The sequence below is a fragment of the Cavia porcellus genome, unplaced genomic scaffold (assembly GCF_034190915.1).
Source record: "Cavia porcellus strain 051 isolate PalLab524CR breed Dunkin Hartley unplaced genomic scaffold, mCavPor4.1 scaffold_6, whole genome shotgun sequence".
In the NCBI taxonomy this organism is placed as follows: Eukaryota; Metazoa; Chordata; class Mammalia; order Rodentia; family Caviidae; genus Cavia; species Cavia porcellus.
Window position 1 is genome coordinate 29,690,027 of NW_026947489.1, and position 20,318 is coordinate 29,710,344.

The following is a 20,318-nucleotide window of genomic DNA, read 5'->3' on the forward strand; positions in this document are numbered from 1 at the left end:
TCAAAGAATCACCTATAGTTTTTAAGCACTAACTGAATTTTAGTACTAAATAAATATTTGAAGTAATAGCCCTGCCAGTGTTTAAAATTCAGCACTCTTAGTTTTAAGATTATCTAGTCAGCAAGGTCCAGGGGTATATTCTTGTAATCTAGGCACTGTGGGAGGCTAAGACAGAAGGACTGTGAATTGGAGCCCAGCATGGGCAACTTAATGAGACCTTGTTACAAAGCTGGGGATGAAGCTAAGTGTGAAGGACCTGGGTTCACTCCCAAGTACAAACATACAGAACCAAAACCAAAACGCCCAAGAATATCCACAATCAAATAGTATGGGTTACATATACTAATGTATGTTGAGATTTTTTTTTCTTTCTTTCATTTTTTTTTGTCTTTTTGAGACAGGGTCTTGTTATGTGGTTCAGACTGACCTTGAGCTCACTTTGTAGCTCACGCTGATCTGGAATGTGCAACAATCCTCCTGCCTCAGCCTCCCAAATACTGGGATGACAGGCATGCACCACCATGCCAACTAAGGATGCATTCTTTTTGAAGGTTCCTTAGCTTTAGAAAAAAATTTCTCTAAGACTGTAAAGGTAAGCAGTATAATATAGGTAAATATAATTGATATTTAGTTTATCCTATGTAAAATTTCAAAAATAAAGCTAGGCTGTGGGTACAGCCCAGTGGTACAACACTTGCTTAGCATGGGAGTCACTGATTTTTATCCCAATTTCCAGGGAGGGGCCCTTTTTTTAGTGGCACTGTGGATCATACTTAGGTCCTCACGTATGCTAGGCAAGTGATCTATTACTGAGGTGTATCCCCAGCACTTTGAATTTTTTTTTTTTTTTGTAGTATTGGGAATTGAATCCAGGGTCTTTTTAACAGTCCTTTGTACATTGTTGAGGCAGGATCTCATAGCTCAGACTGGGCTTGAACTTATACTCCTACCTTAGTCTTCCAGAGTACCAGGATTACATTATGCATGACTATACTTGATTTTATATCATTTAAAACCTTATTTTCAGCCAACTTCACTAAGTTATCCAGTTTGGACTAGAATTTAGGATTCTCTCCCCTCAAGTCTCCCAAGTTACTGAAATTAGCTGGGGATGTAGCTCAGTGGTAGGGAGCTTGCTTATTATGGGCAGAGCCTTGAGTTTGGTCCCTAGCACTAAACAAACAAACAAAAATGCAAAATTCAAATAGCTGGAATTAGAGGCTCATGGTACTATGCCCAGGTGAATGAATATATTTCTAGGATATGAGATAACATCTAAAAAAACCACATCAATGTGTTTATCCTATGTATCCTACATAGCAAGGCATCAGCCTTTGCTAGTGGAAATTTAGATTGCCTGTCAGTTTGGCAACATTTACACAAATTCCATAATATAATTCTCTACAGAAAATTTGAATTTATGCAATGAGACACACATAAAGATACAAAACTGGTGATGCAGTCACTTTTAGGAATGTCAAAGAGTGAGGGTAGGAGAAAGACTATCTTTCAATATATAGGGATTTGTACTATCCCTACTAATGCCTTCTAGCTGTACTTACCAGAATTTTATCAGCTTTGGCTTCACTAATTCCCTTTATATTTATTAACTCCTTCTTTGGTGCATAGGCAACAGCTTCCACAGTATGGAATCCAGCTTCTTCTAATTTCTTCACATCATTGGCATTTATGCCACATTGCTGTAAGTAAAGAAAAACATGAACATTTCTTCCTTTTTTTTTTTTAAAGAGATAGGGACTCTATGTAATTCTGGCTGGCCTTGAACTCACTATGTAGTACAGGCTGGCCTCAATCTCACACATCCTTGAATTCATTATGTAGCCTAGGCTGGACTTGAATTCAGGATGATCCTCCTGCCTCAGTCACCCAGTTGTTTGGATTACAGGCATGCACCACCACATCTGACCCAAACCATGGAAATTTAAACATAAATACTATGTAAGAAATTATTCAACTGTTCATTATCAAAGCAAGTAGTATTAAACTAGCACTGTCTCATGTGTGTGTGTGTATATATATATATATATATATATAATCAGTATGGGGGATAGAACTCACGACCATGCACTTGCAAAGCAGGCGCTTATGCCGCTGAGCTAAATCCTCTTTCTCGTGAACTCTTGCTCAGTGTGGCAGCACATACCCACAATCCCAGCTACAATACTCAGAAGGCTGAGGAAAGAGGATCCCAAGTTAAAGGGCATCCCTAGGTACCTTAGTGAGGCACCGATTCAAAAATAATTAAAAAAAAATAAAAATAAAAAAGGCCAGGGAGGGAGCTCAGGCACCTGCCTAACAACTACAAGGCTCTAGGTTCAATCCCCCATACTGGAAAACCAAACCAACTCTCCAATACGCTGGGCACAGTCACACACGTTTGTAATCCCAGCACTTGGGAGGCTAAGGCAGAAAGATCTCTGCAAAGATCTTGGAGGCCAGCTTGTGGTACATTTAATTCGAGGCCAGCCTGAACTACATAGCAAGACCTTATATCAAAAATAAACAGATAAGTAAATAGAAAATAGAAAAATTTAAAAAATTCTTATTAGGAATTGAGATGAAATCAGTAACTCCTAACCTTCTCTGACCATGACGCTAAATGAACTCTGACACCTTCGGCTCTCTCAAAGGCCACACTGTAAGACTGATTCACAAACCTTCCCACATTAAACACAAGACAGAAAATGCTATTTTTACACTGTGCCAGGGCAAAGAAGTAAGATACTCAAAGTTCAAAGAAGCACTATCTTGGTGTATTGATATCTTTTCTAACAACTGACATTGCCAAGAGGGAAAACTATTTTGCTTGGACCACTAAGTATCACCTTAAAAAAAATTTGTTTTCTTTGCCTTTTTGAGACAGGGTCTTGCTATGTGGTTCAGGGTGGCCTTGGGCTCACTGTGTAGCCCAGGCTGGTCTTGAACTTGCAATGATCCTCCTGTTTTAGCCTCCGAAGTGCTGTGATTACAGGAGTGTGCCACCATGCCTCACCAAAATAATCACTTTTAAACCACTTCTCCAAGAAAACTACACCATAGCAACTTTTCTCCTTATGTACAAGGTTTGCTTTAGTTTTGTTACTACTGAAATCATGAACTGAGATACCATGAGTTAGTGGAAAGAACTCTGGTTCCTTAGTTGTCAACAGAAAACATGTCTGCTGTTAACACTGGAATGATAGCCATAGCCATCTGTGAATATAAGGATGTTCATGGAGCTGGGCATAGTGGTACATGCCTGTTAATCCCAGCACTTTGGAGGGCCCAGCCATGGCAATGTCCTGTTTTTGGTCTCAAGTCAAAAAAAAAATTAAATAAATAATTGCAATTTGTTTATCACAAATCCATTTAAGTAATTTCAAGAGCTCTGAAACTTTGTTGGTAAAACATGCAAAAAGTGATAGAAGAATCTAGCTTCCCATCCTACTTCTTTCAACCCAAATCAACTGTACTAACAGTCAGTCTTTTGTGCAGCAAAATACTGGAAAGTCTCAGCTCTTGTGCTTTGTGTTCTTAAGCAGTCACAAATTTAAGCTAGGCTTTTTTATACCTTAACCTAAGTCCAGGGGGCTGGGGATTTAGCTCAGCAGCATAAGCGCCTGCCTTGCAAGCGCATGGGTATGAGTTTGATCCCTGGTACCAATAAAAAACAAACAAAAAAACCCTAAGTTCTTTTTCTTGCCTATGACAATTGTTTCATTACCTGCTGCAAGGATATGTGTCAGGAGAGGAAAGGTACTTCATTTTCCCCCCTATGTAACTAGTTGAGGGCCACTTTAATTCTCCAGACAGTACTTTCACTATTAGTATAAGCAGCGCTGAGAGTCTACCATGAAATCTTAGGCTTTAGTTTCTAACAATTAACGTCTGAGAAGGAAAAATGATAAAAGTAGGAAGAAAATTACTGATAAAAGAACTCTGGCCAAATGTGTCTAACAATAATCTTAAGCCTTTTCATGGAGTTTTTAATTTTTTTTTTTTTTTGTCTTTTTCATTTTCATTTTTATGGGTACCGGGGATCGAACTCACAACTGCCTGCTTGCAAGGCAGGTGCTTAAGCCGCTGAGCTAAATCCCCAGCCCTTCATGGAGTTTTGGACAATGCCCCCCAAGCCCTAATTTTTTTAAGGTACTAGGGGTTGAACCTAGGTCTTTGTGCATGCCAGGCAAGTACTGTACCACTAAGCTATATCCCCAGCCTTTTTTCCCTTTAATTTTCTGATAGTCTCACTAGGTTGCCCAGGCTGGGCCTGAACTTGGCAATCCTTTTGCCTCAGCCTCCTACGTGATGGAATTACAAATGTGTACCACCATGCCTGGCTCTAATTTGGGTTTTGACCTTAGTAAAAAACTATGGTTTGTATAAAGATTGATATTATCCATTAGATAGAAGGATCTAATACAGCATAAAAAGCCAGCAATTAAGAATGTACCTCCAAGCTGGGCATCATGGTGCATGCCTATAATTCCAGCACTTAGGAGGCTGAGGCAGAAGGGTCGCAAGAAGTTCAAGCCCAACCTGAATCATAGAGCAAGACCCTGACTAAAAAAAAACAAAAAACAAAAAACCAAAACAAACACCATACCTCCAAACGTGAAATAGGCTGTGGGCCAAAGCTTTCTTCATCCACTGAAGTGTCTGCACTTGCTTCCAGCTGCATCTGCATGGCCATTACTAAAAAACACAGATGGCCATAAACACTAGGGAAATACTGTAGGGGCCAGAAAGACCTCCTTATCTACTGGTTCTGCATCAAAGATTCAACCAAAAAAAAAAAAAAAAAAAAGAGAGAGAGAGATTCAACTAATTGTAGATTGAAAATATTTGGTGTCAAATGTGTTTGAACTGAACATGCACAATTTATTTCTTGTTATTATTACCCTCAATATAGTACAACAACCATACAGAACATATGCATTACATTTAGCTATAATGAGCAATGTAGAGATGATTTAAGGTATGTGGGATAATGTATCTAAATTATTTGCAAAGATCAGTTTTATATAAAGGAACTGAATATCCTCACATTTTGATATCTGGATGGGGGGGGGATTCTGGAACCAGTTCCCCAAGAATACTAAGAAACAACTCCACCTGATAAAATGACCTATCATAGAAGGAAAAAGATAAAACCTCTTCTCTACCTAGCCAGCTAACTGTATTAGAAAGACTTCCAGAAAAGCCAGACCCATTCTGCTTCTTACAAATGCATACCTTATGAGATTAACTGTCCCCTGTTCTACTGTTTTATATTCCCCAGAGGATAGGAGCCCAGTCTTTTTTATACATATCCATAATACATTATAAATGTTAGGTGTTTGGTAAATGCATGCAGACTTTCCAGGACTAAAATTTCAAAAAAAAAAAAAAAATTTTAGATTGATGAAAAGTTACATTGCTTCAGCTCCTCTGTTTCCTTCCAGCAAAAGGGTTGAGGGCCAAGAAGACAATGAAATTAAGTATAGAATGGTTGGTCACATGATAAGACATGGACTGAGATAAGCACCTGCCATCCAAGGCAAGGGTTGTAGCTTGTGGTCCAAAAGGTGTGTTTCAAATTTGAGCGTCATTATTTTAGTCAATTTCCAACTTCAGCGAACAAGCAAATGATAAAAAAAAAAAAAAAAAAAAAAAAGAAAAAGAAAAAGAAAAGAAAAGTACCCTGCTTGTTCTGAAATACTACAACTAAGCGTAAGGCTAGTTTGACAGTTATGATAGATTGAAAAGAACCAAGAACAAAAGATTTTAAATTATCTTCAAGATGTGTTAGTAAAATTCAACAAGCCATGTTCATAAGAATAAGTGGATCTAAAAAAAGAACAAATGGATTTAAGTCACATAAAATGAATCTGGAAAAATACAGACAAATTGAATCTAAAAGATGACAAATAGACTTCATTTCTGGAGACTTGACAGAAGATATGAATGTCTGTTTTTGGCTAGTTTAGGTAAAGATCTCCTGAAGGACAGATTTAGCATGCCTTGAGCTGGTGACGATAAATATATCAGAATCCTTGAATGAAATAGTCCCTCTTATTATTTATGAAAAAGCAGAAGAATGGGAAAGCATAGTCTTTTCAATACATAGTGCTGACTAACCTTACACAATAAAATGCACTTGACCTCTTCTGCACCACAGAAAAAAATCAACTTCCAATTTAGATTATATGACTTCACCAGTAATTAGGAAAATTACATTTAAAACCACACAGCTAAAAATTAAAGACAAATATTATGTGTTGGCAAGTACGTGGAAAAACTAAACAGTCAACATGGAAAATTTAAAAACAGTCAAAGTTAGCTCTTGGCAATAGAACTCAATACACTGTTTGCTACTTTTCTCTCCGAAAATATCAGACAAGTGTGCAAAAGTTAAGGCATTACACTCTTTTTTCTTTTTAAGACAGGGTCTCGTTAGTGGTTCAGCTAGCCTAGAACTCGGGGATCCTCCTGCCTGTGTCTCCCAAGTGCTGGGAATAGACATGCACGCCCGTTGACAGGATACCGTTTCTAGATCTGAGTAAAGGACTCATTTCATAATGATTCGTGAAGCTGTACACACTTGTAATCTGTACACTTCACATTTTGTGAATATATATCATTTCACTTTGTAAGTAAGCGCTTCAACACCCAGTGTTACTTCAGATTATTCTCACGCTTTTGCCACACGAGATGATGAAAATGATCTTTCTGGAACCGAAGGCGGGCACTAAGTACAGCACAGTGTCGCAGGAGAACACGACCCTGGGACCCAGATCCCTGGCTCCAAGGGGAGCAGCTGTGCCCGCCCCCTGCTCCCCAGATCTGGGCCTCCTCGCTCAAGCCCCCAAAACAAGCGTTGGCCGTGAAGGTCCGCAAGCTCTGAGGCTGTGCGGCATGGACTTCCCTCACGGGCGCTCTGAGAAGCTAGGTTGGACTGGCCTGGCTCAGCCATCTTTAGTACCTCGGCCGACGCAGAGGGGCCTGCGGCAGGCAGCGGACGGCCGGGCCGGGCGGGTCCAGCGGGAGACCGACGGCGGCGCAGGGCCAGGGCCGCGCTCACTCACCTGGATCACCGCGCTACTCTGCCTTGGCCCGCTGGCTACGCGCCCAACACTGGCGGCTTTACAACTCCTTTGCTCAGTTTTCTGCTCTCCACCAAGAAAAGTCTCGGCTCCAACACTAGCGCGCGGCGAACGGCGACTTTCGGAAATCCCGCCAAATCGTGTCGGGCAGGGCCACGCCTGCGTCAGCGTGACGTCGTGCTGCCCAGTTCGGGCCTGCCTTCTAACCCCTTCTCTTTCCGAGTGAGAGGTGGATCCGAGGAATTTGAACCGGCGTCGCACTGAGGATTATGCTCCTCCCTTCTCCCCTAAAGACTAATTAGAGTTTTGTCACTCGTTGTCTATCAGCCTGGGAACTACAAATCCTAAGAGGCAACACGGCCAATCTCCCAAGATGCACCGCGCACAACCCGTGGTCCTTCCCTGCGCGAGCCCGGCCTCCATGACCTCTTCCGGGATTGTTCCTGGAATCTTAAAACTCAGCCTCTTAGCCTTGAGCTTAAGTTTCGTTGAGGTGGAGTTTCCCGGCCTGAGGAGCTGAAAGGGGTGGAGAAACTGCATGAAACTGGGCATTTTATTTTGATTAATCATTGGATACACAAATGTGTTGTTTCTTTACAAGGAATATTTTACCATAAAAAGGAATGAGAGCAATCAATATAGCAACGCATGCCTGTAATCCCAGGACTCTTAAGAGGCTGATGCGGGGGGCTCAAAAATCTGGGTCAATCTGGTGCAATTTAAAGACACCTTGTCTTAAAACAAAAAAATTTAAAGGGCAGTGATGAGTGTGCCGGCTTTGTGTGATGCTCTGGTTCAATTCCCACGACTACCGAATAAAACTAAAAAGGGATGAAGTACTGATCCATACTAAACACGAACTTTTAAAACAGTACGCTAAATGAAAAAAGTCAAAACATTACAGAAAAACTGTTCTATCCCACTTCTATTAAGTACCCAAAATAAACAAATCTATAAGGAGAATAGGGTGTTTAAGGGTAGGATGGGAGATGAGGTAAAAAGAGGCCATTACCTAAGGGCAAATGGTCTTTTTTCGCTGTTGTAAAATACACGTAACACTTATCCTAATGACTTTTTGCTTTGTTTTGGGAGAGGGTAATGCTATGATGCCTCTGAACCTGACATCCTCCTGCATCAACCTCCCTGGTGCTGGTATTATATGTGTGGTGCCGAGCCTCACTCATTTTAACTACTTTCATATGTATATAATTTATCAGGGTTAAATATGAACATATGATTGTGAGACCAATCTAAGAGTCTTACAGCTATATTTTGTATTTAGGTCGTTGGTCCATTATGAGTTAATTTTTGTATGTGGTATAAAGTGTCTAATTTTATTCTTTTTATCCCTTCAGTGATGGCGATTGAGCCCACAGCCTTGAATATGATAGAGGAGCACTCTATAACTTATCTACACTCCAGCCTACAATTTCATTTTTTGTAAGTGGATATCCAATTTTCCAAGCACCATTTGTTGAAAATTTTGGATGCTGAAAGGCTAAAATTAATAGTGATGATAGTTGTATACATCTTAAGTATACTAGAAAGCATTTAATTGTGCATTTTAAATTGTGTATTATATATTAATTATACTTCAATAAAACTCAATAAAGGAGAAAGCTTTTTGATTCAGTAGTTTTGTGATAAGGCTAGCGCTGCCTGGACTAGGAAGCCAACAAACAAACATACAAACTAGCCAACTCACAAACAACAATTAAACAAACTAGCCAGCAAACAAAACAACAAATAAAGTTTCATGGGAAACAAGACATGCCATACTAATGAGTTTAGAAGTCTTTTAATGGACTTAATAGAAGAATAGATTCCACTAGGTGCTGTTGCTTTCTGAAATTTTATCTGAAATAGCATTTCTGAAAGGGACAAAAAGGATGAGTAGTTTGTAGACAGACATGTTTCTTTTTGTTGTTACAGAGATAGATTCTTGCTGTGTTGCCTAGGCGAGTCTTGAATTCATGGGCTTATGTGATCCTCCCACCTCAGCTTCCCTAGTAAATGGGATTATAGGCATGCACCAACATGCCAGCACCTAACAGATACGTTTCTACTCTAGAAATATGTGCTAGGCCAAACTCAAGAGAACTTAAAAAAATCATAGATCTATAAAATGGAAAAATGGCTAATGTGTTTGTTGGTGATAACTTCTCTTAGAAGTTACTCCTTAGCAGTTATACTAAGCAGAGAGTGCAACTTTGTTAGAGGAGATTTCTTACTACTTATTTAAGTTTGGATATGGAGATGAACCAGTTGATTAGCAGATTAATTGAGAGCATTCATCAGCTCTGACTAGCCATTTAAAAATTAACCTTACAAATTAATGGTAACATTGTCAGAGGAATGTTACTAGGCTTCTTTGATCTAAAGACAAACACCATGGAGACCCCACGTGTGTATGTACTCTTGTTTGGTTATTATAGCTCTTGTTCATGAGTCTAGGGATAGAAGTGGCAGTCCTGAAGTAGATCTTGGGAAATACGCTTGACTACATTCTTCAAATAGTTGTCCTCTAATGGCACTTTAGATATAATGGAAGCAATTTCATCTTGGCTGAAAAGAAGAAAAGGTTAATTAGTTTTTCTGGAAACTTATACATGTCTCCAATTCATTGCTACTCATGTTCTTAGGTACAGTGTGTCTCAGTTTCCTAGAAGGCACAAACAAGACATTTCTGGACATAAGCAGACTGTCTATTTGAAATGGGATCTTAAAATATGCTGAGAACTAATTCTGAATGTACTTGTCTGGTAGTGTGAGCCATTTGCTTTCTTTAGCTATAAAATTTTAACTGCTGGTACTTGCTGATGGATTTACGGTAGGCTTTCCTAAGTTCTGCCATCTCTCAATCTGTCAGTAGTGGATCTAAAAAGTCATAAAATACATCACAACCTATAAGAATGAGACATTTTTAGGTTTGCTTGCACAAACTGATTGAAAAAAGGTATTATAGGGCTGGGAATATAGCTCAGTAGGTAAGCACCTGCCTGGCAAGTGCAAGGTCCTGAGTTCAATTCCTGGTACAAAAAAAAGAGAGAAAGAAAAAAATAGTATGAACATTTCTTTTTTTTTTTTTTTTTTTGTCTTTTTCCTTTTCATCGGTACCGGGGATTGAACTCATGACTCCCTGCTTGCAAAGCAGGCGCTTATGCCGCTGAGCTGAATCCCAGCCCCCATGAACATTCCATTTTAAATTAAGGCCATAAAATTGTTTCCCTATGATCTGAACTAAATTTTTTTCTCCTTAATTCCTGTTCTAAGTGTAAGTGAATTAAAAAAGTGAAAAGTATGTATAAAAGAACATATTTTCAGCTGGGGATGCTGACAGATACCTGTAATCCGTGCACCCAGGAGGCTGAGGCAGGGGAATCACCACAAATTCAAGGCCAGACTGGACTACATAGTAAGTTCAAGGCCAATATAAACTGCATAGTGAGACTCTGTCTCAAAAACCATAAAAGGGACCAGGAATATAATCCAGCGGCACAGTACCTACCTGGTAAGCTCGAGGTTATGAGTTTAATTTTTGGTAACAAAAAAACCAACAAAAAAGGAAACAAAACCAAAAATCATTCTCAGGGATAGGTGTATGGCCCAGTGGTAGAGTACTTGCCTAGCATGCATAAGGCATAAGGTTCTGGGTCGGATTTACAGAACTGGCAAAGGAAAAAAAGAAAGAAAAGAAAAGAAAAAATAACAGTTCTTATGACCCATTTGCTGACCATTTGAAGGGATTTTTGAAATGAAATAACAAATGTGAAAGAGTAGTCGATCTTATCCTGCTGGTCCTTTACTTACCCAGTGTTCCCCAGGTGATTTTGAATGGTAAAAGGTAATGGGACTAATGGATAATTGGCAGAGAGAGACAATGTTATCTCAAACTTTGCAAATGCCACAGAGCTGGAGAATAAAAGCCTCAATCTGTAAAAGACAAGATCCACAATTAAAAATATAAAACAACAAAAAAGACTGAACCAACATATTTTCCATTTCACTGGCATCGGAAACTTAGTATATATTATTTCTTGTCCTTATCAAATGGAACAGAAGCTAAAACATCCAGTATAAGGTAGTTGAATGGGATTTTTTTCTTTCCATCTGTTACTCTTGAAGAACATTAATAAAATAAATTATTTTACTAAGTTCTTGACTCCTTACTTAATGCTATGGGTGGAAATATATGCCCTAAAATTTGTTTGTTAAAGTCCTAATCTCCAACACCCAGAATGTGACCTTCTTTGGAAATTAGGTCATTGTCAATTTACTTAAAATGAGTTTTTATTGCGGTATTGTTTGTAGGCCCTACTCCAATATGAGAGGTGCCCTTATCAAAAGGAGAAATTTATACAGATACTCAAGATGGAAGAACGTTATGAAGGTAAAGGCAGAGATCAAGAGTATGCATTTATAAGTCAAAGAAGGACAAAAGTTGCTGAAGAAGCACTAGAAATTATGCTAACGGGTAAGACACATTTCTCCCATAGTCCTTAGGAACCAACCCTAACTGATCAAACCCTGATCGTGGCCTTTTAACCTCTAAGGTTAGGTGATAACCTGAGGTAGTAAGTTTCTCTTGTTTTACCCAGTTTGTAATACTCTGTTATCACTACCCCAGGTGACTAACACACTTACTCAGTATTATTCACATATATGTCCATTAGGTTATAATTTGGTCCCCATCTCTTTAAAAACTCAATCTCTTCTCCAAGAAGTCTGCAGTGGCTCACTACCAGCGAAAGCTCCTGAAGCATCTAGAAAAATTATGGAGTGTGTGTGAGGAAATTACAAAAAAGAATTTCAATGTTTAATGGCTCTTTAATAATGAGCCCTCAAAGTTAAACTAAAGATATATGTTATGTCAGAATACTATTATATGCACAGAAATTTATTTCTGTTTTTATGAGACAGGTAGCACAAATTTTCCTTTAATGGCTTCAATCAGACTTTACCTTAGGTACCTGATGCTGTGTTGTACATTTCTTCTTCCAGGATTCCTGTTCCTCAATGTATTGAAAAATAAGCTGATGAACCAAAAGGGAGGAAGAAGGAGCTTTAACTTCTGAGAAAGAAAAAGAAAAAATGCAAAGGCAGGGTATTATTTGGCATTCATATATTACATAAGCTAAAAATACTTTATTTTCTAAGCAAGAAATACCTTCAAACTATTAGGGATCAAGGTGTACTCGTCATTCTTATTTTCAAACATAATTATATATGGTATACAAGACATCCCTACAAAAACTCCACCCTTTATCATGTGCACAATAGTTTTGTAAAATTTTAATTTTTTTATTAGTATATGTTTACAATACATAATGATTACATTGATCATGGGGAGGTAGAACACGAAAACAACGCATCTTCACTCTTATTTTTCCTTTCCCACTTTCCACCTCTTTTGAGACATGGTCTCCCTATATAGTTCAGGCTGGCCTTGAATCACTATTTGTATGCAAACCAGACTGGCCTTGAACTTGTTGTGATCCTCCTGCTTCAACTGTCTGAGTACTGAGATTAAAGGTGTGTGCCACCACAACTGGCCTCACATGCAGAATAGAACTTGCTTAAAAGCATAAATTTATGATTGGGAATGATCTCAGTGGTAGAAGGCTTACTTAACATGTATAGTGCCCTGGGTCAATCAGCAGCCTCACAAAGAACAAGCATACACCGGAACTCAAATCCTGATTGGCTTGGTTTTTAAAAAACTACTATTTTTCTCTTTCTTTCTCTCTTTTTTGGAGCCAGGGTTTGCTATGTAGTTTAGGCTGAATTTGAACTCACTGTGTAGCCCAGAGTGGCCTCAAATTCTGGTGATCCACCTAATCTCAGTCTGAGTGCTGGGATTACAGATGTGTGCCACCACACCTGGCTCTTGTAACTACTTAAGTAATTTTAAACACAACATTTAATTTTTCTGATCTGTAGTTTCCTATCTTGTAAAATGGAAAATAATACCTCAACATTAATGTAAATAATACACATGCTCACCAGGCATGGTGGCACACACCTGTAATCCAAGCACTTGGGAAGCTGAGGTACAAGGATTGCCATATATTTGAGTTGAGCCTGGACTATGTAGTGAGTTCATGATCAACATGGATTACAGAGCAAGACCCTATCACAAAAAAAATAAAAAATCAATCAACCAAACAAAAAATACATGGTAATTTTCAAGCTAGGGAATACCTATTATTAGTCACTGCTCAAAAATCTAATAATAAGTAATTTCTTTCCAGGGGTTTAGCTTAGCGGCCTATGTACCTGCCCTGCCAAGCTCAAGGTCCTTGGCACCAAAAAAAAAAAAAAAAAAAAAAAAAGAATCATCCTATAAACTGGGTATAGTGGTGCATGCCTATAATTTTAGCACTCAGGATGCTGAGGCAGGAGGATCATTGTGAGTTTCAGTTTGGGCTATATAGTGAGACCCTGTCTCAGAAGGTAAAAAGAGAGGGTAGGAAGGAGGGAGGGAGGGAGGGAGGGAAGAATTTCAGATGAGACTGGGTGCATTCAGGCTGGTATGGCCATAGACAGGAAATTCGATATTTAGAACATTACCTAAGCAGATTGATATCCAAAAACATATTTTAAGGACAAATTATTGTTGTTGTTGTTTATAGTTAACTTATTATGTGAAAGAGTTACATCAATAAACAATTACTTTATTATTTTATCTATCTATCTATCTATCTATCTATCTATCTATCTATCTGTATGTCTGTCTGTCTGTCTCTGTGCTAGGCACTGACACCAAGCCCTTGCACATGTTAGGCAAGTGTCCTGCCATTAAGCTGTGCCTCCAGCCCAGAAAATACAATTTTAAAGTATCAATAATCCTCTATTAGATCAAAGTTAGGATCTTTGATCTCAAGACTGCGATGAAACAAACTATCATACTGTGAAAGCCCCACTGATCCAGCCTCTTGGGGACTTCTGAACAGGACAGATAAAAGAGTATGAACTCAGCATGACTCAGTACATCTGGAACAAGTCCTGATAATGTATGTGTTTTTCTGATTCTAACTCTGGTTATTTCTTGAGTTTTCAAGCATTCAAAACATCTAACATTCACTGAACTAAGTAAGTTTGAGAATAGTAGCCAGTTTAGGGATTCTTATATCAAATTGTGTCATTTAAAAGATGACTGGAAAGCTCAGTATAGCTATTTCTGGCCCATGCTCAGTTATGAGGACAGCGATGAATTCAAAAGCGAATGTCAGGGACTCAGAGGCCTAAAATTATAGATTACACTAGGTTGGCTAAATCCTAATAAATAAATGACTCTGGTCCTGACCCCAGGCAAGCAAATGACCCTCCCTTACATGTTTTGTTTTCTCACGATGGGGACATTGTTTACAACTTAGGAGTAGCTGACAAGGCTTTTGGAAAACTCTAAAACAATTATGTTTACTCTATAAATCAAATTTCTATCACTAATTTGTATCATTCTCCATAAGAATTAACACAGAAGCTGAGCATGGTGGTGCATGCCTGTAATCCCAGCACTCAGGAGGCTGAGGCAGAAAGATTGTTTCGAGTTCGAGAATAGCCTGGGCTACAAATACAAAGTGAGCTCAAGCTGCATAGCAAGACCCTGTCTTAAAAAGACCAAAAAAAAAAAAAAAAAAAAAAACCAGAAAAAATAACACATGAGTTTAATAAAGTAAAGGTTCAAATTTTAAAAATTTTTTGGTTTTTGGAAAATAGCATTTTATGGTATATTAATGCTCAAAAATTACAAATTAAAATTTTAAAAAATTAATATTATTGCTGGACACAGTGGTATGGAACATGCCTATAATTTTAGTTAATTAAGAAGGTGAGGCAAGAGGGTCATAAGTTTGAGCCTAGCCCAGGCAACATAACGAGATCCTCATTTTAAATCATGAGATCATCTGTGGTGGCACGCTCCTATAATCCCAGCAATCAGGAGGCTAAGGCACAAGGATTGTTGCAAGAAAGCGCCTCATTTTTAAATTAATTAAACATGGCAAGCATGAGGTTGTGAGTTTAATCCCTGGTACCAAAATAAATAAAATAAAATAAAATAACATAACAGAGAGATGGAGGAAAAAATAAGTGAGAAAAAATGAGAGTAGATTGAAAGCATATAGTATATATATAAATATAAATATTAGGCATATAACTGAAAATATTAGTAGATATCTCTAAGTGGTGGAGCCACTTTTTCGTTTACTTTGCAATCACATCTTGAATTTTCTTTTTCTTTTTGAGACAAGGTTTCACTATGCAGTTCAGGCGCACCTTGAACTCACTTTGTAGCCCAGGCTGGCCTCAAACTTGCAGCAACCCTCCTGCGTCAGTTATTTGAATGCTGGAGTTATAGGTCTGTGTCAACAGCTGGGCATGAACAGAATTTTCTTAGAACAATAAATATTTTACTGTAATAGTGATAAAAACAAAAGGAAATGCTCTATTACTTAAATACTTTTTGCTAAAAATAATAAAAAAATAATAAAAACTAAAAATTTTGCTAAAAAATAATAAAAACTAAAAAGTTATAATTATCAAGATACTATTACACAAAGTAAATATCATATACAAAGTTAATCTTCATTTGTAACAAAATCTTTACATTTTTTGAACATTACCCCTATAGTCAACAGGGCTGCATTCCTGCTGATGGACTGGTAAGAGCTGATCATCTCCACATGCAGGGAAAATGCAAACCCACAAACAATGTCATAATACCACATAACTTGGGAGAAAGAGCCTAGGAAAAGTATGTTTTTCAAAGCCCCAGAGTAATACACCACGTGTCTATAAAATGGTTCCTCCTGAATACTAGTGAACACTGCACCTGTTTTTCATCAGTCAGTTCTCGTTCATGAGTAGCTTCTTCTGCCAGCTGCTGGGGACTGTGCAAAGTTCTTGGTAAGGCAGTTATCACCATACCCTGGGGCAAAGCAGTAGTTGGAGCCCTGATCTGGTAAGCTGGCATGTCACCTGTGGTCAAAGCCATGTGACTTGAGGCAAGTCAGTTTACACATCTTGAACAACAACCTGGCTGACTGGAACTAAGGAACGCTGTGTGGCATCAGCTGTCCACACTGTGCACTATACAACTGTAGCACCTGGAGGAGGAAAGCCTGAATGTGTCATGGTTAATGCCTGAAGTACCTAAACACCTTCATCTCAGGACAGAAATCTGGGTTGCTCCACCTTGGGCTATAGCTAATAGAACTCAGGGTCCACTCCTCTCATGGCCCCTTAGTGCATACATGGAGGTCTAATGCCTAGCCCCCTGCTAGAAGCCTGCATCAAGGACATAAGGAATAAAAGCAGGAATAATAGCAGGCTAACAAGAAACAATTTATACCTATAAATTACTAACACTTTTAGGGCTTTAAATCAAACTTACCATCTAACAAAGACTGAAAATTCAGGTCAGCAATCTTCCTGTCAGTCTTTTCCAGGAAAGGGACACCAGCTAAGAACCAGAAAAAAGAACAGTATTTCTTTTTAGTATCTTGTTCTAAATTACATAAAACTCAGTACTTTAAAATCTTACCCAGATTCTGGTATCAGGGTTTCATCATGATAATTGAAGGTATCCTTGAATCATACTTTTATCTGTATAGGTAGATTCTCCCAAGACTGCTCAACTAAATATATCTATATCTATATCTATCTATCTGTGTGTGTAGGGGTTTTTTTTTTTTGTTTGTTTTTTAGATTGGGTCTTGTTATGCAGTTCAGGCTGGCCTTGAATTCACTATGTAGCCAGGATGGCCTCAAACTCACAGCAATCTTCCTGCCTCAGCCTCCTTGAGTGCTGCGTTACAGGTGTGTGTCACCACATCCAGTTTGCTCAACTATATTGCTTAGTGGGCCCTTGAAAGAAATTTAAAGTGTAGAATATAGCTACATTTGTTAAGGCTTCCTTTCACCCCTAATTTTTGTGTAAAGGTAATTTTTTTCAGGAACAGCTATCATTTCCCCACACTTATCCCTGAGTGAATACAATAAAAATAAGTTTTAGCATTGCTCTGATGAAGTACACGTAGCCAGGATAGTAGTTCACTCCTCCAAACTCTAGAGTTATCTTTAGTCTCTTAAATTCTGATTCTTTTCACTTTGTTGAATGGTTTGCAGCTTTGCTTTTTACTTTTTCTTTCTTTAAAAATTTTTTAAATTTATTTTTTGGGTTTTTTTTTTTTTTGAGACAGGGTCTCACTATGTAGTCTTGGCTGGTCTCTATACTCACAGTGATCCTCCTGCCTCAGCCTCCTGAGTGCTGGAATTACAGGCATGCAATACCACACCTGGCAAAAAATTTTATTTTTAAGGGTGACATTTATCCCCTTTTCACAGTAAAACCAGGTAGAAGAGAATGATTTTAACAATTAGGAAAAAAGTATAAATCTGGGGCACAGCTGTTAAAAGCTATTTACAACAGAAAAATGTACAAAGGTGATACAAGATGAAGCAAGGGGAAAAAAAGGAAAAATTCAGTACATTCAAGGGTTTACAGTTTACATAAGACATTTTGGTCATTAACCTAAGATAAGAGTAGCACAGATCAGATTTTCAACAATCACTACAGCTACAGGGAAGAGAGGAAAATGCTACAGAAAGATTAGTCGGAATATAATTGAATTCATTTGAATTAGAGAAAAGTGGACAAATATTTAAGAAAGTAAAATCAGTGTGTCTTAGCTGGGTGGTTGCTCATGGCCTGAAATTATTAGCACTTGGAAGGTGAAGGGAAGAAGATCAGCTGGCTAGAAGTACACAGCAAGTTCAATGACAGACTCTACTATATAATGAGATGCTGTCTCAAAAAACCAAACCCCCCCAAAAAATAACAAAAAGCATAGATACATTTTGTTGATTTGGACAAGTACAATGAGGGAGAAGGAGATGCAGGGTATTTTTAAATTTTGGACCTATACAGAAGGTGATTTTCATTGAGAAAAGTAACTTTTAAGAATAAGGTTGAGACGCTGAAAGACTGAAGTTCCTAAGGTTTCAATATGGCTATGTTCAAATTGACAAGTTATAGAAGAGACTCTAAAAAACTGTGAGGACTCTTTCTAGTTACCTGATAGTAATTCTACCTACCTTAATGAACTCATTTATATACATAGGAAATAGGAGTTCCAACTAACTTTATTGGCCTTTTCCCTACTAGTACAGATTGATTATAGGCAAATATGCTACCAAGAGCTACATCACCAAACCAGGGCTGCAGTATAAAACATCCAATTAAAAGTCACAAGCTATTGAAAGTAAATTCTCTATCACAGGCAAAGATGAAAAAAAGGAACTCAGAGTATTATTAAGGTAGCAAAATCTTATCATCCAATATGAATAACAAAGGGCAACCTTCATGAGTTGCAATTTCATTTCTATTTTTATTCCCCTCCCCAATCTCTAGGACTAGAGATGGAAATTTTGCACTGGATATATATTCCTGTTCTTAAAAAAGTTTTTTTTTTATAATTTTGAAACAGGGTTTCTCAAAGTTGCTAAGATTTGAATCTTCAGGGAGTCTAATCATTTATTTTTCTGCAGAGGGTTATCTCACTTTTGCTACTTACCTACTGGCTCTCCAAAGGTGATGGTGAGTTCTATGGTATCATAAACAAAGGTAAATACAGCTTGATCATCACTCCACTCAATGACTTCCCACTCAGACAAGCTAAAGAGAGAAACAGAAAGAAAAGCATTCTTTTGTAGTAATTAAATTGACAGTAATTAGAATTCCTGATATCACTCCAACAGCACCAACAGCAGCTGCTACTAGATTTGGAGATAACCAATATTCCAATTCAAATACTGTGAATATACAATCTATGCTTTTGCAAGAAATGAGAACTCAGCTCAATTTTTTTATTTTATTGTTTTTGAGACGGCATCTCACTATGTCGTTCTGCTTGATCTTGAACTCACTTTGTAGCCAAGGCTCAAACTTATAGCAATCTTTTTGCCTCAGGCTCTTGAATGCTGAGAATACATAAATACCTCACAAAGACCAACAAGAACTCAATCTTGAAAAATAAGTTTATACAGTGAAAAGTTTTAAATTCCTGATGAATGTGACATTATATATATCAAAAGAGTGCCAATAAAATGTAAAAAGCGAACATTTCCATAGCTCTCCTACCCTTATATTTTCACCTCCTTGTCAAGTACAGAAACTCTTTTAGAGACTGTACAGTACCATATTATAAAAACTTGTATCAGCTGCTGGGCATGGAGTTGTATATCTTAGTCTAGTTACTTGGGAGGCTGAGGCAGGAGAACTTGAGCCCAGGAGTTCGAGAGCATACTGGGCAATATAGTGAGACCATCATCTCAAAAACAAAACAAAATAAAACCCAGGAAATCTATAGGAACACATAAAAATATATAGCTGCTCCAGGAGGCTAGGATAATCACTAAAACATAAAATATAATGTAGACTGATGACACCTGATTTCCTTACCTCAAATGATCCAGTAGTTCTTCAGTTCTATTTATTTGTTTTTGCATAAAATCTATCTGGGAAAGGGTTTGTTCTTTCTGTGCCTCCACTTCTAAGAGCTTTCTGTAAATAAAACCAGACATTCGTAGAAAGAGAACGTCTTCGTTAGAGAACTTAGACTATAAACAAAAAGGTTCATTATAAGAAGTCATTTGCTATATAGTCCCAGGGATGTAATAATATTTTGTTTTGCTAATCATTAATCTAGAAGTAGATTAACTTAGGAAGAATATAAATCATTATTTCTCAAATTAGGACTGCTAACAGTATCAGAGGGATTCCATATTGTATAAGATAATTATTGGAAATTACTTTTTCAGTTCTGATGCAGCATAAAGTAGATAAGGATGCCTACCTTAAAAATGAGATATATCATACATTCGTTGCCTATGCACTAATTTAAAAAAAATTAATGTTGACTGCAATTTTATAGGTTTAGTCAAGATTTATATTTAATTTCTTTTAGTCTTATAGTTGAACTAATTCAAAAGCCTAACATGCCTTTTTTATACTTGTACTTATCTAAGAACAATAAAAAATAGTTTAATGCTTAGTTTAACTTTTTAGAAAACAATTCTGACAGTATTTAAGCTTGAGCAATACCACCTCAGAGCAGAAGCCCTGAGTCAGGCTTAAAAAAGACTCGTGCCTAAACTTGTCTCTAAAGGCAGGAAGTCAACATTGCATTTTTTTGTGGAGTTCAGCATCACATTTTCAAACACTCAGACTAT

The 20,318-nt window shown here is 37.8% G+C and overlaps 2 protein-coding genes across 8 annotated transcripts in view; both read right to left on the minus strand.

Annotated features, from left to right (window-relative positions):
- Positions 1-7,460, minus strand: part of Rad51 (RAD51 recombinase) — a 32,390-nt gene extending 24,930 nt beyond the window's left edge. The window contains exons 1-3 of one of the 3 annotated variants that reach the window (XM_013158797.3): positions 7,068-7,460; positions 4,607-4,695; positions 1,563-1,700 (exon numbers count right to left, since the gene is read on the minus strand). In XM_013158797.3, coding sequence (XP_013014251.1) covers positions 1,563-1,700; positions 4,607-4,693 — 225 coding nt within the window. In that variant the 5' untranslated portion in view covers positions 4,694-4,695; positions 7,068-7,460. Of the gene's footprint in view, positions 1-1,562; positions 1,701-4,606; positions 4,769-7,067 lie in introns of all 3 variants that reach the window. The other 2 variants (XM_063250287.1, XM_003475693.5) reach the window with 2 other exon arrangements.
- A 1,407-nt stretch (positions 7,461-8,867) lies between these two features.
- Positions 8,868-20,318, minus strand: part of Knl1 (kinetochore scaffold 1) — a 76,349-nt gene continuing 64,898 nt past the window's right edge. For all 5 annotated transcript variants that reach the window (XM_063250283.1, XM_063250281.1, XM_063250282.1 and 2 more), the window contains 7 exons: positions 19,549-19,650; positions 18,662-18,762; positions 16,480-16,548; positions 12,047-12,156; positions 11,730-11,848; positions 10,896-11,018; positions 8,868-9,650 (listed from right to left, as the gene is read on the minus strand). In XM_063250283.1, coding sequence (XP_063106353.1) covers positions 9,536-9,650; positions 10,896-11,018; positions 11,730-11,848; positions 12,047-12,156; positions 16,480-16,548; positions 18,662-18,762; positions 19,549-19,650 — 739 coding nt within the window. In that variant the 3' untranslated portion in view covers positions 8,868-9,535. The remainder of the gene's footprint in view (positions 9,651-10,895; positions 11,019-11,729; positions 11,849-12,046; positions 12,157-16,479; positions 16,549-18,661; positions 18,763-19,548; positions 19,651-20,318) is intronic.